This window comes from Antennarius striatus, chromosome 9 (assembly GCF_040054535.1).
Source record: "Antennarius striatus isolate MH-2024 chromosome 9, ASM4005453v1, whole genome shotgun sequence".
Taxonomy (NCBI): domain Eukaryota; kingdom Metazoa; phylum Chordata; class Actinopteri; order Lophiiformes; family Antennariidae; genus Antennarius; species Antennarius striatus.
In genome coordinates, this window is record NC_090784.1 from 4,827,291 (window position 1) to 4,845,362 (window position 18,072).

General features: G+C 41.3%; 1 protein-coding gene across 2 annotated transcripts; it reads right to left on the minus strand.

The window, feature by feature from the left end:
- Positions 1-125: 125 nt before the first annotated feature.
- Positions 126-17,591, minus strand: si:dkey-122a22.2 (uncharacterized). 2 transcript variants are annotated; one of them, XM_068324680.1, is made up of 11 exons: positions 17,463-17,591; positions 16,740-16,902; positions 16,521-16,592; positions 16,312-16,388; positions 15,619-15,719; positions 13,436-13,552; positions 12,242-12,316; positions 3,844-3,982; positions 637-719; positions 444-540; positions 126-317 (listed from the first exon to the last, which is right to left on the minus strand). In XM_068324680.1, exons 1-11 carry the CDS (start codon positions 17,517-17,519, stop codon positions 150-152), a joined length of 1,149 nt encoding a protein of 382 aa, XP_068180781.1. In that variant the 5' UTR covers positions 17,520-17,591; the 3' UTR covers positions 126-149. The 2 variants fall into 2 exon arrangements, with proteins under 2 accessions (XP_068180781.1, XP_068180782.1); XM_068324681.1 differs by lacking the exon at positions 17,463-17,591 and adding an exon at positions 17,240-17,355.
- Positions 17,592-18,072: the final 481 nt, after the last annotated feature.

The window sequence follows — 18,072 nt, forward strand, 5'->3', positions numbered from 1 at the left end:
TCACGTCTTGATGAACCTCACCAGACATGTAGACAATCTCTACAGATCGCTGCAGGCAAAGGTAAAAAGATAAAGTGAATATTTTATTTAATATGTAAAACATATTCAGCGATTACTCTGTCCGTGTCTCGTTACATGTTGGCCAAAGGTCATTCACTCTGCTGTCTGGATTGTCGTCGGCTGACTAGTTTCTGCAGGTGCTGGCTGATGGCAGATGGCTTCTTGTAGATCATTTGCCGGTCGGCTCCTTTTATGTGAATGTGATTGGCTGATGGGTAGGACTCCTCCAGAAACTTCTTCTGAAGCTTTGCAACCATCTGGTTCGGGGAAAAAAACAAGATTTATCATGGCACAACCATACAGCCAGTACTAGTGTGTTATTGTGTTACTGTGTATTCTCTTAAAAACATCCTTCAAACACTTGTTAACTAGTATATCCTGACCTGGTTTAGGTGTTCTGGTATATGCTGGTCAAAAGAATCCCCAGTGATCACAGTCACAGACGTTCTACTGGAGAGAGGCTTGAATCTTGTTATATCCCTAAAAAAGGAACAAAAACATGTTAATACTCATTGGTGACTTTCACATTAAAAATGAAAATGTTTTCCATCAGGATATTGATCCTGTTTCTCATACCTGACTTGAGCTGCGCTTTCATTCAAGAAGTAATGCTCATCCACAGCGCTGCTCTGATGGGCAGGGTTACTCAGTAGGTATTTCTATAAGAGAGGAAGGAAAATAATTGTTTCATCCGAGTTCAATAAACCCAAAAGCTTGGAAGAAAATAATGAATTCAAATAAATGAATTCAAATAAGTAAAAGCAAACAGGTTCCTCGGTAACAGGTGATGGAATCATGGTTTAGTGTGAAAGGGGCATCTCGGAAAACCGCAGCGACGCCAGGTTTTACAAAAGCTGAGCTGTTGTCAGATTTGCTTGTAGGGAAACAGATACGGTGGGTTGGAGAACGTTTCTAACCCCTTCCTCATTTCTTAGTTTGTCACACGTGTACAGATGTACGGATCAAACACATTTAAATACTAGTCGAACAGAACAAAGTGAACATAAAATGCAGTTTTTAAATGAAGGTTTTTATTATAACGGATAAAAATAATCCAAACCTACATGGCCCTGTGTGAAAAACGGATTGTACTCCGAAGGGGAGCCATATTGTCATGAACCCCAAGGCCCTTGGGGTTCATGACAATATTTTCTAGCAAACCTGAGCCTTTTGTTTGTTTTGTTCATCGGTGGATTTTGTCTTGGAACTCCGCCATGCAGGCCATTCTTTCCCAGTGTCCTCCTGTCTTTCTGATGGTGGAGTCCTGAACACTGACCTTAACGGAGGCAAGTGAGGCCTGCAGTTCCTTGGATGGTGTTGTGGGGTCTTTTGTGACTTTTTGGATGAGTTGTCGCTGTGCTTTTGGGGTCATCTTGGTTGTCCGGCCACTCCTGGGAAGGTTCACTGTTCCATGCTTTTGCCATTTGTGCCTAATGGGTCTCACTATGGTTCACTAGAGTCACTGAGCTTTAAAATGGCTTACAAACCTTTCCAGATTGATGGATCTCGATTTCTTTCTGTCTCACTTGTGCCTGATTTTATTTAGAACTTTCTTGATTTCTATAGATGTCTAACTTTACAGTATCTTTTCATCTACTACTACACGTTAGCAGACAGGTCCTATTGAAATGATTTTTTAATTGAGAACAGGTACAGCAGTAACCAGGCCTGGGTGTGGATAGAGAAATTTAACTCAGGGCTGATAAAACACAGGGGGTCACTTTTTCACAGATTCTTGTGGGTTTTAAAAAAACATTTCTCCCTTAATGATAAAAATGGCATTTTGTGTTGACTTTGACTAATATCTAAGTTTTTTATTTAAATTTGTTTGATTCAGTTTGTGCGGGTAGTCCAGGTCCTCCAGAGCGGTACAGCCATGCATGCAGTTACAAGATTATTTGTGTCTCCAGCGCCGCCTCAAGAGCTTTGAGGAGATACCAAGAACCGATCGACTCATTTTTGCCAGAGAACAGCAGAATTGGCAGGTCTGACATTGTTTCCTCAAACTCCTTACAGATGAGAGCAGGTTCACACTCGTGCCATCGATCAGGTCAGGGAGGAGGTTCCATGAATTAAAATTCATGCAGGCTGGATCAGTTCATGTTTTAAATTCTGATTTTGATTTTCAACGTCATTATGAACCCCCATCCTCACTTTAGATGATCCTGGTTTTCCGGTTTGCTGATTGTGAACAAAAGACTTTCGCTGTCATTTTGTTCTTAAAAAAGTTTACAGAATACTTCACTAATGACTCTGAAGCGGAATAATTCCTTCATAAAAAAAGATGGATTGTGTTATTTAAGTATTCCCTTGATTGTATGTGTGTGTGCGTGTGTGTGTGCGTGTGTGTGTGCGTGTGCGTGTGTGTGTGTGTGAGCGATGCAATACATTGAGATCTGTATTTGCAAACCGCGCCAGGTTTCCCTCCTAACTGGGAGATGGATAGTTAAGCAGAGCAGCTATTAAAATAACAGCAACAGTTCTGCTCCGGTTCGATTTGATTCCGACTACATGCTGCACTGAGAGTGTGTGCATGTTCTAACCTTCCATCACCTGTCTGCAAAACCTTTCTCTGTCCTTGGAGAATTCAAGCACAATGATGTCCTTATCTCCTTGGCAACAACTGTAATACTCGAAGAAGTGAAATAGGTCCCTCATCACTATTGCAATCAAATCGTGGGTGGCTGGCAGCAGAGAACAAGGAGTCTTAAGGAACGGTCCGCGTTCATCCCAATATAGGAGCCATCACATCATACAAACAGCTGCAGAATGGAATCTCTGCTGAACGGACGTTAGAAATGTCACCGAGTGTTCAGAGGGCCGCTGGTAGTGTCCGAAGAGGGTGAAAAAACAAGGAAGTGCTCCCAATTAGTATTCCTGCAATATTCTCACTTTCCTTATGTATCTAATGTATGCAAAATGTCTTTTTGTCTCCTAGCTGTAATAAGGTGTCAGTCTAAAAGCAGCCTAATCCCACGTTACATAACATATCGGTTGTTGTTCATTCCCAGAATTCATTACTGCTCCTCCTCTGCCTCAGATGTTTTCCAGCGCAAATGGAAAGGACTACAGGTCCTCATGACAGAAAGTGTCACTTTTTTGTGCATGTGTGTGTGTGTGTGTGTGTGTGTGTGTGTGTCTCTTTTTAACGATCCGCAGCAGATTTGAGAGTGGACATATGCAATTTTAAAAAACCTTTCTTGTAACAAATGCTGTCTCCAATCATCAGAAGAGAGCTTGTAGCTAACATTAACAGCCTTTTCTTCAATTCCTGCCTGACCTGTCAAAAGGCTGAGTTTACCGTCGGGCAGGCGTCAGGAGATAGAGGGCAGCCTCAGCATCACGTCAGCTCCGGAAAAAGGTTTCGATTCGCTTTTCGTTTTAAAAATGACGCTCGGTGTCATGTCGTGCCAAATTCACAGGTCTGTGATGTTATGAAGACAAATGCTCCTGCAATCATCATCCCCTCGCATCTCTGCCGAGGAGGAGGAGGAGGAGGAGGAGGAGGCGTGATTTTCCTCGCAATAGCACCATCCTGTGGCTGCACAGGACAGAAGGCGGGAGTTCACGTAAAACACCAGAAGCCCATGTGAAACACCAGTCTGAGTAGGTTCACCAAACGTTCACCACAAACGTTTACCTCTAGATGACCTCTAAATGTTGCCCCTCGAACGCCACGAGAGGCTGTGTGTGTCTGTGTCTGTGTGTGTGTGTGTGTGTGTGTGTGTGTGTGTGTGTGTGTGTGTGTGTGTGTGTGTGTGTGTGTGTGTGTGTTGATCTGACCTGCCGTTGGATGACCTCCTCTGAGACGTTTTTGCCTCCAACAGTGGGTTCAATCGCCCCGAGGATAATCAGCAGGCGGCTCAGCCCTGTGGCTGCACAAAACTGCTTGGCTTGGAGCGAGGGCAGCACCTTCCCATACCTGAACGAACACACACACCTGGTCACTTGTGGGCAACAGCAAAAATCTAAAACAATAACACGAAATATGATTATTTGAAAAGATAATGCATTAGCATGTATTTGCATATTTACAACTCTAGCAGACAAGAAAAACATCCCCATATTTGTGCGAACAGGCTCTGATACAACAGGAGCAGCGCCTCAGAGTCATTTCCCTTCCTTCACTCCTTCTCAAACCCAAATCTCAAACTTTCTCATCGCCCAGGGAATGAGAAATGCTTTTTTTTTTTTTTTTTTTTTGCCAGCGGAGAGAAGAAGAGATGTGGGACTTTGTAAGTCAGGAGGCCCAATCGGTCTCTGCTCACTGGTGCTCTGAATTGGCTGGTCTCAGCCTGTGGAGCCCAATCAATAGCTCCGTGCACCCGCTGCCACCATCGGCGCGCCGCGGAGCCCGCCGCCGCCGCCGCCGCCACACGCAGCCAGCGGCAGCATCAGGACGCCGGTCTCACTTCCACGCCTGATCCTGACCAGCCGAGCGGCGGTCTGCGCTTTGTGACTCTTTCTTCAGTCATACATTACATTTCTGAACTGATAAACAACCGACTTATTAATGCGAGCTCGATAAGGGATTAACTATTATTGATTTTCAGTGAATAATTTTAATTTTAACACACAGCCTGAGGTGATGTCATTAAATGGCTTGGTGTTTTTTTTTTCTTTTTCCAATTATGGCTCCAAAAACCAATAAATGGGATTTATGACAATTTAATAAAGTTAAAAAAATATATATAAAAAAAATTCCCATTTAAGAAGTAAGAAGCTTGTTTGGACCATTTTACAGCCACACCAGTATCATTTTTAAACATGTCCTGCTGCTCGTGACTAGTCCACCTCTTTGTTTGCTCTGAAACAACTGCGACTGAATCGAGTGGTGGAAAATGGTGTCAGGATTTTAAATCCAAATTGTTTTGGCAAAGCCATCATTTTTTTTCCAATAGTACCACGTTGCAGTGAATGCAATGTAACGCAAGAGGTTCTGGTGAGCTTTCTAAACATCTTCTGAATCAACTAGCATAGGACGTGATTGTGTAGTCACAGCACAGCCTCCACTGTACTGATCACATCAAACAGAAACCCTACACATGCACTCATCATGACGTGGTGCTGTCTGGAGAACTGTCAGATCAGTGACCTGGAGCCGATACCAGCACCAAGAGGCAGATAAACAACTGGACTCCATCAGTAGAGAGAAACATCATTTCAATTCAGATGTCCAGAAAGTGACATTTTAATATTTTCATCTTCTCTTCCTGCATATTTGCCCCAACGTCCGTCTGGCTCCACAATTTGGACTCGACAGTTTGACTGGACTCTTATAGGATTTGTCACTCTCTGCACATTCTCCACCTGTCAACCCCTTTTTTTTTACCCCTTGATTCCAAAAATAAAAGGGGAAAAACACCACTTTCCATATCAACCAAAAAGTTCCAATCTGTTTCAAATCATTCCTGGGTCTGGCGTTGAACATTATTTCAAGGATTCTCCAGCCACCTGTCCTACTCCCTCCTCTTTTTTCCATTTTTAATTCTGCCCCGGAGTGAGGATTATGTGAAGCAAGGCATGCGTGTCAAAGGGAAATTTAGTGGGTAAAGACAGCCAAGATTGGGGGGGATGAATTAAACAGATAACGGGAGGAGACGAAGTGGGAGAACCATGTAGAGCAAAACGCCTCACCGATGTTGGTCATTTCAGAGGGGCTCTTTTTTTTTTTTTTTTTCTCCCCACAGGAGCGAGGAGGCAATATCTAAATTAATAAAGTGATGAAATGAGTTTGTGCCGTGGACTTTCTGCTGTTTGACTTTCCCATCTGGATTAGTGCAGGCTGAATGGACGCTCTGTTACTTTTGTTACAACTGCGCAATTCACTGTCGGAATTTGGCCTTGTAGTGATAAGACTCCCCACCTCCTCCTCCTCCTCCTCCTCCTCCTCCTCCTCCTCCTCCTCCTCATTACCATCTCATTCCATATGCAGAGACTCTGTTACCTGAGAGCCTGCTCACACACAAAACACCAACTATTACATGAGCTTCTGCTAACTATTACAATGAACAGAGAACATTTAAACACAGACTAATACGTGAAGCTCAACTTACTAAAATACTCATTTTTTAAAAAAGTATTATTCACTTAAGTGGGGGGTGGGGGCACTATGTATGTTGACAGGTGTATGGGGAGATGTCTATATGGTAAAAGTAGTGCAGATTTACTCATACCTGAAGGTTTTTCATCTTCACTGACTTGTTGACTCAAGTTTCACCACAATCAAAAAAAAAATTGAACTCCAAATTCTTCCTGATGCACAACATATGAACAAAATGATTATTAAAATGGATTTATATTTGCTTTTATATACCTGTATATGAGGTTATCTGAAATTATTTCACGCAGCAAATCATTTTTATATATTTGTTATACATCTTTAAAAAAAATGTCAGAAATAACTGTATAATGTAAAATATATCAGTGGTAGATTTCAGACATCATAGATTGGCTGATTTTATTGATGATAGAGGTGTGTGTGGTGGCGGTGTGCTCTAGTAGTAAGGTGTCGTCCAGTCGTCTGCATTTAAGTTATTTTTTAATATCTTCAGCTGCCATGACAACAGAAGAAGTCTGGGACTGTATCGTGTTATGTTTGAAATATGTCATTTGATTTTCTCCTCATTATATTACCAAATTGAATTACTTCATGAAGACATTGATGTAACACAGAAGGCTGAAGAGGAACTAGTAACGACCAGGCGGGAGTGGCGAGTGGCGGGAAATAATAATACAGAAATATATGAAAAAAAATTCACATTTAGAACTATTTTAATGAAAACCCACACATTCCCAAGCACCATTCCCAGAAGTCTCACAAAGACAGTAAATTATTTGTAGATTATTTTTAAATAATATACTTCAATTAATACTAGCCCGCAGCTAATACTGGGTATTTTTTATACTGATAAACATTTCAAAGAGGGAAAACTAAAATGTAAGATAATTTTATGAACAGAGAAAAATATTCATATTAGATTTTGGTAAAGTTAAACTTCACATTTTGTTATGCTATATTACAGTGTAAAACACACACACACACACACACACACACACACACACACACACACACACACACGCCCCCAGCATGGGAACATCTGCTCTATTCCATATGTTGCAACTAGACTTGTTCATGTATTCCATTTGGCTTAAATGGATTCTGGAATAACAGTCATGTGACTGAAATCCAACATGAACTGAACTGATTCTGTTTGTATGAATACTAAACCAGAGTCTGTCTTCTTACTACCAGGCAGGGGGGGGGGTTCTAAATTCTAATGGTGGTACCATTACAACCAGTTTCATTCTGAACAATCATTCCTGCACATGTACTGGTGAACATTTTGAAATATGTTCATACATTTTGTTCAGAATACAAGGTGTAACACCCAGTATGAACACAAGAGGTCAATCTTGCATCACATCCGTCATCAAGCAGCCCCCGCCTGCTCTCAGGCTTCCCTCCCCACATCAATACTATAGATTACACTGGGGTAAACACACCGGGGCCACGCCAGCTTCATTAGAGGGGAGGAACAGCAATAGCTACGCTTGCAGAGCTTCTAATTACAATTAACTGGCATTCCTGGCTCGACTGGGAGTGTCCGGAGGGGGGGGGGGGGAGTCAGAGGAGTCGGGTCAGGACTGAGGGAGGGGGCCGACACGAGGGCAGTACAGAACCACACCGGGCAGCATTAAGAATCAGTGCTGGAGCCTGAAGGGTGGGACAGAACCACACCTGACCACCGACAGAATGTCTGTGAATCGACTCAGGTGAGTTCTGTCTCAAGATGAATGATCACCACTGAAAAAGTACATTCTGTTGTTGTATTAGACTGTTTTTGTCAACAATAAAGAGCTGACAGAATGGAATAAAGAATGACAGTTTATCTCACCTTTATCAGCTCAGTTTATCTCATCAGTTAAGCAAATCAGCAGTAAATCGTATTTTCCTACAACTGTGTAATTTCTGTTCTCTCCGTTTATCTCCATCTTTCCCTCAATCCATCCATCCATCCATCCCTCCATCCGTCCGTCCATCCGTCCGTCCATCCATCCATCCATCCATCCATCCATCCGTCCGTCCATCCATCCATCCATCCATCCATCCATCCGTCCGTCCATCGGCTCATGGCTGGGTGATTGCTGCCAATCTCAGCCAAGCGTCCCTGGAGGAGTTCAGAGCGTTGTGCTGCTCCAGTGGATTATTGAACGATGCTCATGGCGAAAGCAAATGGACTCTGGGGTGGGGGATGGGGGTGGGAGTGGGGGGGTATGTCATCACCGGTTGCTACTGTTTACCAAGGAATGCAGAGGGGACAGAGCTAGAGGATAGGGTGACATATAACTACATGATACTTGTGTTTTTGGCATCAGTGTTTCCATCATTGGTGAGGGACACACCTCACTAAATATACCTGAGCAGAGTCATACCTGTACTGTGTTCGTACTATACAGGTACTGAATCTCCCTTCTCTCATACTAGCCCCCAGCCTGCCTTGTAAATCAGCCGTTGTTAGCGCTGAGCGGCCGTCAGCGTGGCAGTCGTGCGCTCCAGATGAACACGTGGATCTGCTCCACGCCGCAGCGAACGGCGTGAACTGGCATTAGGTACGCGTGGAGATATTTGTGAGATCACAGCGATGTCAGGACCCGTGTGCAGGTTCTGCTGAGCAACTTAATGACAGGTAGGACGATGAATGGGACCTAAAGTTTTGTTCTCATTTTGGGATGTGTAACTCAATCAGGTTCACATCCGGGCCTGCAGCTAAAGGCTGCTAGGACCACACACACACACACCACACCACACCCACACACACATCCACTTACATATGCATCATGCATATATATGCACGCTGAGTGGATATTTTCCCGCTATGTACCTCTGGAGTTATAATAATTATCACCAAAGCTAAAACTAGTGATGGCTGATGGATGAATCACAGAACATTAAAACTGAGTTTGTCAATCAATCAGCATTCATTAGACTGTAAAGATCGTCCCTTTACGCTGTTTCTGCTCTCTGAGCAAATACCTTCCCCATGGGGTAAATGAGTTCTGCACCACAAACACTTTCTGGCTCCAGAAAGACCAGAGACACACGTAGCAGTTTGTAAATATGTCATTAAGTTCTTTCATTTAAACACAACCAGAGTTCATTTCAGGGTTTATTCCTTCATTGATGTTTTTCATGACCTCTGATGGTTTGGATGTGACTCCGACGGACTGATCTGTATTATCATCAGTCATCTTCTAATCTATAAAATGTGAAATAAATTGGAAAGAAATATCCATCATGAATTCCCAGAGCCGAGAAAGTGAAAAATTCAAGTTAATTATTTTGTCCTACCCATCAGACACTCCATTACAATCGATCAGGAAATATTTGCTTTTCAGACTGAAACAACTCATTATCAATAGTTGGTAACTAATTGTATTAGACTTTCTGATTGATAGACTACTGAAGAGAAATATAGATGATCTTTCATCACACCCAGGTGTACTCCTGGTCTGTTTTGTATCCGTCTGACCGTACAGTGTGTTCATCCCAGAGATGAGACAAAGTCAGCAAACGAAAAGGACTGACGTGCCGACACAGGAGGGGGCTATGCTGAGATTCAGGTGCAGACCTGCAAACTTCCACCGCTTCGGCTGCTGAGACAAAAGAAAGTACCGAGTGACTCGAACCAACAGCTCTCTCCCAAAATGCAATTTACTCAGATGATTGCTGGGGATTTCCCTAATCTCTGATGCTGGACCTGCTGCTTGATTTTTCATCAAGAAGCATTATCTGTGCCCCTAAAGGAAATGAGATGCGTGATGCGACATCTTAGGAGGAAAATCCCTAACAAAGAAGTTCCCTTGAGCCCTTACAGCAAATGCACATCAGAGCAGGAACCACACTGATGCAAACGTGGAAATTCTGCTCTGAAGGAGATCGTGGCTTTTCATTTTGTAGGACGTAACAACTCATTTTTGGGAGTGAGTCTCTGTTAATGAGGACATCTTTGATGTGGAAAACCCTCCAGTCCCCGTGCAAAGCCGATCGGGTCTCTCTACAAACCTGCTTGGATGACGCTCTCATCCTTCCTGCTTTTTCATCTTGTTTACCAAATGCTGACAGACCTCCAACAACTAACAGGATGTACATAAGAGAATAATACGTGTTTACACACCACTCTGATAAATAAGAGGGAATAGAGGCAAGTTAAGGTCTGCCAGTGATGATCTGTGACACATCCCGTATCTTCGTATTAAATTACATATGTACGTTTGACCCCCGTGTCTATTTTTACTCCATGGAAATCAGGCACAGATGATTTTTTTTTTTTTTTTTACCCAGCAAATGTTCGTCTTGGTTCATTTAATTTCTCTGCTTCTTCTCCACAGAATAATTTAATTGTGTCGACACTGAGTTATACTCGGTGATATTAATGCCTGTGAAGCACATGATAATCGCACACGTACCCCTGATCAGTAGTTCTGTCCATTCAGTCGTGAACAAACGAGGTCGTTTCTGGGGATCTGTTTCTGATTTGAACGGATTCACACTTACAATATATACGCTCCGAGTTCATCCTAGGGGACTGATCTGGTATAAAATTACATTACATGAATTTCCCCATACGCCTGTTATATTTTAGTATAGGTATATTTATTTATTTGTTTTCCAGTGGTGTCACAAAATTACAAAATGAAATTCAGAAATATGGTTTGGGTACTTGATTGGGTATCTACATTTATTTTTTGCGGTGAGATTAGGTATAATAATAAATGTCTGTTGGATTCTACATCAAATTTAGTCAAAACAATTACATCAGCGTTGAATAAAGTCAGTGAGTTCTTCATGAAGCCATTGTTCATTTCACTTCATTACACACATGAAACAAGATCAAATATGGGCCTACACACAGAAAACAAATGCACATCTGATTTTTCATCCATTTTCTGAGCTATTACAACTCTAAATGAAAATGATACTGTAGATGGAAACAAATTATAGTCTAAATGTGTGTGAATATTGCTTGTGTTGAGTATAATTTGAAAGGGAATATTCATGTTCAAGAAACAAGGATGTAGAGGCGCACTTGTTGTATTTATTTAGTGTAGAACTGACTGATGCACAACTTCACAGTTTAAAAACTCATTTAAAGGACAAATTGGCTTGTTTATACGAGAAATGAGCAGAAATGTGTGATAATACTTTTGGAGAGAAAAAACAGGGACTTTTTTTCATAAAAAGGGTGTCATGAGGTGTTCATTTCACACTCACTTATTATTATGAGCTGAATTTAAATGACAGATACTGTTGTGTCGGAATCAAAATATCTCATGGGATTTTAGCCATCTTCACAAGTCAATAAACAACATCCAGATGCACTCAGAGATTTGTTTGTCTTGTAGCCATCAGTGCTGTTAACTGTGTCTGAAAGCTCAGTGAGTTTGCTGCATCGAGTTCCTGATTAATTATAGTGTTTACATCAGTGAAACACCTTTTCTCTGATTATACACGACTCGTTTTATTGTTAACAATCTTAGCCGGTGTTAGGATGGCATAACTGACACTTCTACCACATTCCTCCTCTGGGTCTCCCGTTATCATCATTAACAATGCATCCCACTTGTATGATAATTCATGTATAATGAGATATATGCTGTGACAATCACCACCACTTGACATATATCTCGCCTGAGGGGATTAAAGCGCTGTTATTACACTCGCTGTCACTCAGTCCCGACCACCGCCATAACCCACGATCTCCCTTCATCTGTTCTGTGCTAAAAGAGCGCTATCAGCTAATGGGTTTCTTTGCCCTACAATTAATCATGCTAATGAGCCCCACCCTGCAAAAAAATAATCAACTGATCGCACCATGAACGCTAATAAGGGAAGAGTTTGGAGCTGGTGTCTTCGTCCTAATCCCATTTTTTGTCTTTTCCCCCCCCGTCTCCCACATTTTATCTGCCCTTCCTCTATCCCAGAGCTCCTTATCGTCCTCTTTCATCCTTTCCACGCTCCTCTTTTTGCACTCATCTTTTCCATATTACTCCTCAACTGCTGCTCCTTCAACATCACTCCATCTTATCTCTTTATCCCCGTTTCCAGCTTTCTCCTCTCTTCCTCCTCATATTCCCAGTTCTGCCCTTCCTGCGCCCCTGACAGCAGTGATGAACTCACCAGTAGTCTTTCCACTGGTCCTCCTCAAAAACGTCCTCCGGGATGGGATCAATCAACACCAGGTCTGACACTTGCCTGAGGACATAGAAGACACATGAACACATGAGCAAGCGCACCCTCACACACACGCACACACACAGTCAGATGACGTATGCTCCTTGACCACCCTTGTCCACATAACAAGTGCAAGACAAGTGTGAGATGGATGTGGTCTTCGTCCCTCTCTGGAGATGAATCTTCCTCATGTCCCCACCCCCACAGACAGACGACCACCCACACAGCGTTTCCTCCTGCAAAGGTGTCATCCTCTAACCGCCACTTCATTTTCTTCCTTAATGGCAGAAACATCATGGTTGATTAAATACTAAATCTTTCATCCCTGGTATGGACTACTTGTCATGTTAATCACAATGGTGGCGCTATCACTGATGAGTTACTGGGAATTATGGGAACAGAGTGGAATATATTTTGTTAAGTGTGATTTTGGGAGCCACTGTGCACCAGATGGTTGAACAATTTTAAAATGACCTTATTACCTGTCTTAAAAATTGATCACAGATTTTTCAGACACTTAAAAGGTAAGTTTTTTTGTTATTATACTTTTAATTTAGTAATAAATCCAGTGACATGACCCATCATGCCATAGAGCTCCACTGTCACATTGTGATAGGTAGCCCATTCAGTCTCACATCCATCATTCTGCTCCCATAAAGGTTCAAAATCATTTTAAATAAATGAATTCAATGCGGACGATAATCCCAACCAGACAACATGTATATTTAGACTAGAATGACATTTTCTAAAAACGACAGTTTCCACTTTTGCCCGTTAACTACTGTTGGTTTGTGTTTCTATTCAACCCCATTTTATACCTTAATTTAGTGCATTTAATGAGGAGTTTGATAGATTATTTAAAAATGATTCCCATCCAGATACAGATGAATGGTCAAAATAAAAATAAGTAAATAAGTTTTACTTCCAAAGGACATCTGCATTTCCCATAATGCAACCAACAGCATCCTTCTCTGAGACTCTGCTTGACAACGCAGTTTTCTGTTATCATTTCTTTAATCAGGGTCAGTTTTTCAGACTTAAAGTCCTTGGTGAGTTATGCACAACCTCAGTAGTCGATGACGATAGAGAACTGTAAAGGGGCCTGGTCCTGGTACTTGCGTCACACAGTACGGAACTCACACGTTGTGAATGTGGCTGTAAAACCTGCCGTTGAGCGCACCCAGCTCAGAGCCAACCAGGATGAAGGGCTTTGCTATCCCAGCAGCCTGCAGGAGCCGGTGCAGATCATCCACCATCCTAGAAGACAACAACACTCATCTGTGTCTGCACAAAACTAGGACATGCTGCAAATCAGGCCAGGAGGTTTATTTATTTAGATAGCTTGTACTAAGTCTCCCTGTAGAAAAGATAACTACGACAGCCTGTAATCTAATTACTCACAGATCTGCTGGTTAACATGTTTATTAAGAAGCCGCTGGAGAATCATTAACAAAAGTTTTAAAAAAGTGAAAGAAAAACCTGCTCAAATTTAAAATTGCAATAAATGAAGACAATTTAAGGTCAGCAATATTTTTTTTGTTCAGTCCTTTCAGTTATAGCCCAAAATGAAAGCCCTGCTGAAATACAAACAACAGCACAGAGAAGGGACTGCTGGGTCTTTTCATTAAAACCCAGAGGAAAAACAATCCCCAGTAAACTTCGATCATCATAAATGAGGAGCAGTAGCTCCTCTCTGAAAGCCATCTGCTGCTCCGGGTTTGAAGATGAATCAAACCTGAGGTGTCACAACAAAATGAAGAGTTTCCACATAACTCCAAGGGTTAAGGTTAGGTAGTCATTAAACTCCATGAGATATTGAATTCTGGGAAATTGATTGCTTGCATGTCAAACGGGTGCTTTCTGGGCCAGATGCCAAGGCAAACTAGACTGCTGACCGTTGGCGATCCATGATTGCTCATCCTTTAGGCAGATTTAAGGCTCGACAAACGCACCACGATGTCAAAGGAAGAAGATTAAAGCCTGGTCCCACAGCAGAGTGAGGCAGGGCAAGGTTACGGTGTGTTCACTTCATGACGGTGTCCCTGCACACATCCGTCACTGCAGACTTGAACATTTATGTCCAGTTCCAGGCAGACACTTTATCAAGGAAATATTGATATCAGTTAAAACTGCTAAACAGAAGTAAATCATGTGATGTAACAAGTTTGGTTTTTAGCCTGGCAGTTCATAGAATGACATGATTTGTCACTAGTTCAGACCAGTGTGATACTAAACCACACACCTCATCAGAACAGAAAAAGTATTACAGCAAATGAAGCTTTTTTCTTACATTAAAAAAAAATGAAGTCTTCAAATGTTATATGCTGGTTCATCTGGTTTTTGCATCAACATCATTGAGCTCCCACACTAGACTGAAGCAGCAAAACTGCAAACCAAACCCAGTTTGGAAGGACTTTTGATAATCATCCATCTCAATTTATAAAAAGATTCACATTTATTATAGCATTTTTCCCCAATTTTACTGTATTTTACAGTAAAATGAATATCTACACTTGTCAGATTGTTGATGGGATGATGGGGGCTCATCTTCTGGGGACTATGAATCTGGTACAACTGTTTACGCCAATATAAACAACAGCTGTTGAGAGATTTTATTCTGTATTAAGTTGTGTACCGACTGACCAATCTGTGTTACCAGTTCCATCCTACGAACTAGACCCGCTATGACTGAACCACAGTTAAGGTCTGCAGTATTTTACTTTTTCATTTAATCCCTTTCAGATATAGCATCAAATTAAACAGCGCTGCTGAAGCCGAGACAACAGTATGGAGGAAGGGACTGCTGGGTCTTTAATGCAGCCCACAGGAAAAACCCTCACCAGCAAACTTCTATCATCACAGGCAGCATCATTACTGGAGATGCAGCGGCTCCTCTCTGAGAGCCATCTGCCGTCCAATTGCTGGATCCAGCCTCTCACATTTTCTCTTTTTCTACCACATCTTTGTAAAGGAAAAATTATTAATTAAAAAAAAAAAAGAATGTTACATATGATTTTCTGAAATTACAATGTACTGTATGTCTTGGACACCAGCAGAAGCCTCCTCCTCCATTTCTCCTCACAAACGTCTGGCACAATCCTACATTAATTTTCCTGTTGCAATCTGTAATAGATTTTATAAAATACACAACAACTAATAATGACACATTAGCACCTGAAAGTGGAAGTCAAATCAGTCCATCAGAAAACACTGGCTGGCAAAAACGAAGTGCTTAGGAACTGCGACACTATCTCTACAATGCAGACTTTTCTTGCAGCAGCAGCATAAGCAGCAAACATTCTTTCTGTTAGTGGTTCACTGACCGTCCACTCGTTGACATTCCCCAAACTTTCTCAGTTCCTGTGCTGTCATTCTGCATCAGCCGCTTGCTGAAGCCCAGTCCCATTCTGTCATAGGTGCAGACCTAAGCAGTGTGACAAAAAAAAAAAAAAAACACCACAGGTTTAAGGGAATTTTAAGTTGCACCATGCTCTCCAGACACACAAGATGCTCCTAATAAGGACTCAGCACCGATCCGATCCTATGTCAACACTTTAAAAATGCATTACGGCTGAGTAGCATTGAACAGAAGGATGTAGATAAATTCATAAACAATGCATGATTGTTTTGTTGCTGTTTACATGATTTAGTTGGTCAGATGTATCTAAGTCCTTGTCAGACCAGCCTGTGACCTCATTTGGGTCACATTTCAGACAAACAACATGGGGCAGGCTGTCAGCCCCAACTTTCTGCTGCACTGAGTCCTTGTCGAGCAGAGAGGATGTGGCAGAGTCAACACGACTGTCCCTACATGAGCTGGAAAAACAACAAGCCTGCATAATACGTAAGTGATACCACCGAAGCTTCACTCACTCCATCTGTGGTCATTATTTATAGGCCAACCTTGGTTTTGATAATCAAAGAAGTTTAAGCATAAAAATAACACATAAATATTATTATTTGGGGAAATCATTTCAAATCACAGCCATTCAAGGTTTCTAGTTTAATGTTCTTACCTTTGTGAGTGTGGCTAAACTTTCTTGGACATGGAGCCAAATATCTGAGGACATCCCAGTTGGTGCATCCAGTATGACTAAAGAAAAAAAGAACAGTGGGTTCAATAAAAAGAAATAAACTTGACATGGAGCCATGCACCACATTTTTTAAATAGAATTTGTGATGTTATTATTCATGACGGATCATGAAATATATTAGGATTCATTACCGACTGGTTTCCCATGTCCTTTACACAAAAGATGCATTTTTTGACCCAAACCAATGTCAAACATCTGGCCATCTGGATGCGAGACAGAAGGCACAAAAGGAAGATTAGGCTTCAGAGAAAACATTTCTTTAAAAGCTTACAAGAAAACCCACAATTGTTTTACGGGTTAATATAAAAATCAATCTGACAGAAGCAAAGATTGTATTAGTCTTAAATAACCTTTGGGCAAGAGCATCTGTCCTTCTCTCTGTAGAGATGCATAGTTGAGGAACGGAGGGATGAAGATGATTAATAGTAAACACTTTCCAACATTCAGAAGAACAGAGCCATAAGACACCCTGCCTCCAGCTGCAGTTTGGTTGGTCAGTCTTTGTTCTGGAGCCTAGATGAAGGAGAGAAGAGAAATGTCAACTTAAATATTAAGTAAACTTCAGCATCAGAGTTTTTTAAAAAGGTATACATGTTTCATCTACATGTATTCACATAAAAATCTTTGTCTTGTTTTTTCAAATATAGTTATTAACATGTCTTATTAATTAGATTTAATAGATCACTTTAGCAAATTCAGTGAAATTCAATTATGGCTTTTATTAAAAACAACAATGGTTGACTGAGATTTTAACTACAGATACAATACACAAAGCAATATGCTAGCTAACAGTCTCTGCATACTGAATAAAAGAGATCACTTCTTATTTATGCATAATATGTATAATTACGTTGTGCATAAATGGTTGTTTATTGTTTTAACAGCGCCTGGCTCCTGTTGCGTCCCAGGTTCTGCGTCAGCATCACGTCAGTGGCGTTAGCTGCGCGTCAGAGCCGACAGGCGGTGGTAGCTGACGTGTTGATGACATTCAACTGGATCAAACATTGTCTCGGATGTTTTTACCCTTTCAGCTAAGCTAACAGAGGTCTGTTACCAACAGGACATCACATTACCTTTCTATCAGCATTGCTATTTTCATTGTACGCTTGGCTTTCATTTCTTCGACGCATTTTTAAACAAACTCCTGTAATACCACACGAATAAATGCTGAAGTACTGTATGAATGAAAATGTTACTTCCTGGTGTCGGTACGGAAGCCGACACGAGACAAACTTCTCTTCGCGTTGCGCTGAAGTCCTTCACACGGAAGCATCGGCCCCCTACTGATTACTGTGTATCTGATGGCACGCTTCTGTATTCAGCTTATTGCTCTGTATTTGTCAGGCACACCGTGCGTGTACCAATTAAAATTTTACCCGTTCCAGAAAGTAGTTTCAAATAGAAAAAGAAAAAAAAAGATAAATACACTAGGGAAATACACGAATAAATTGCATATATATTTGTAACATGCACACATTTCAGAAATACTGATGGAGAGCAGGAGAATAGATAGATAGATAGATAGATAGATAGATAGATAGATAGATAGATAGATAGATAGATAGATAGATAGATAGATAGATAGATAGATAGATAGATAGATAGATAGATACTAGATTCTTTAATGATCCAAACAGAGAAATTCACAAATTTATTTTTTATTTTTTATTTTTTATTTATTAT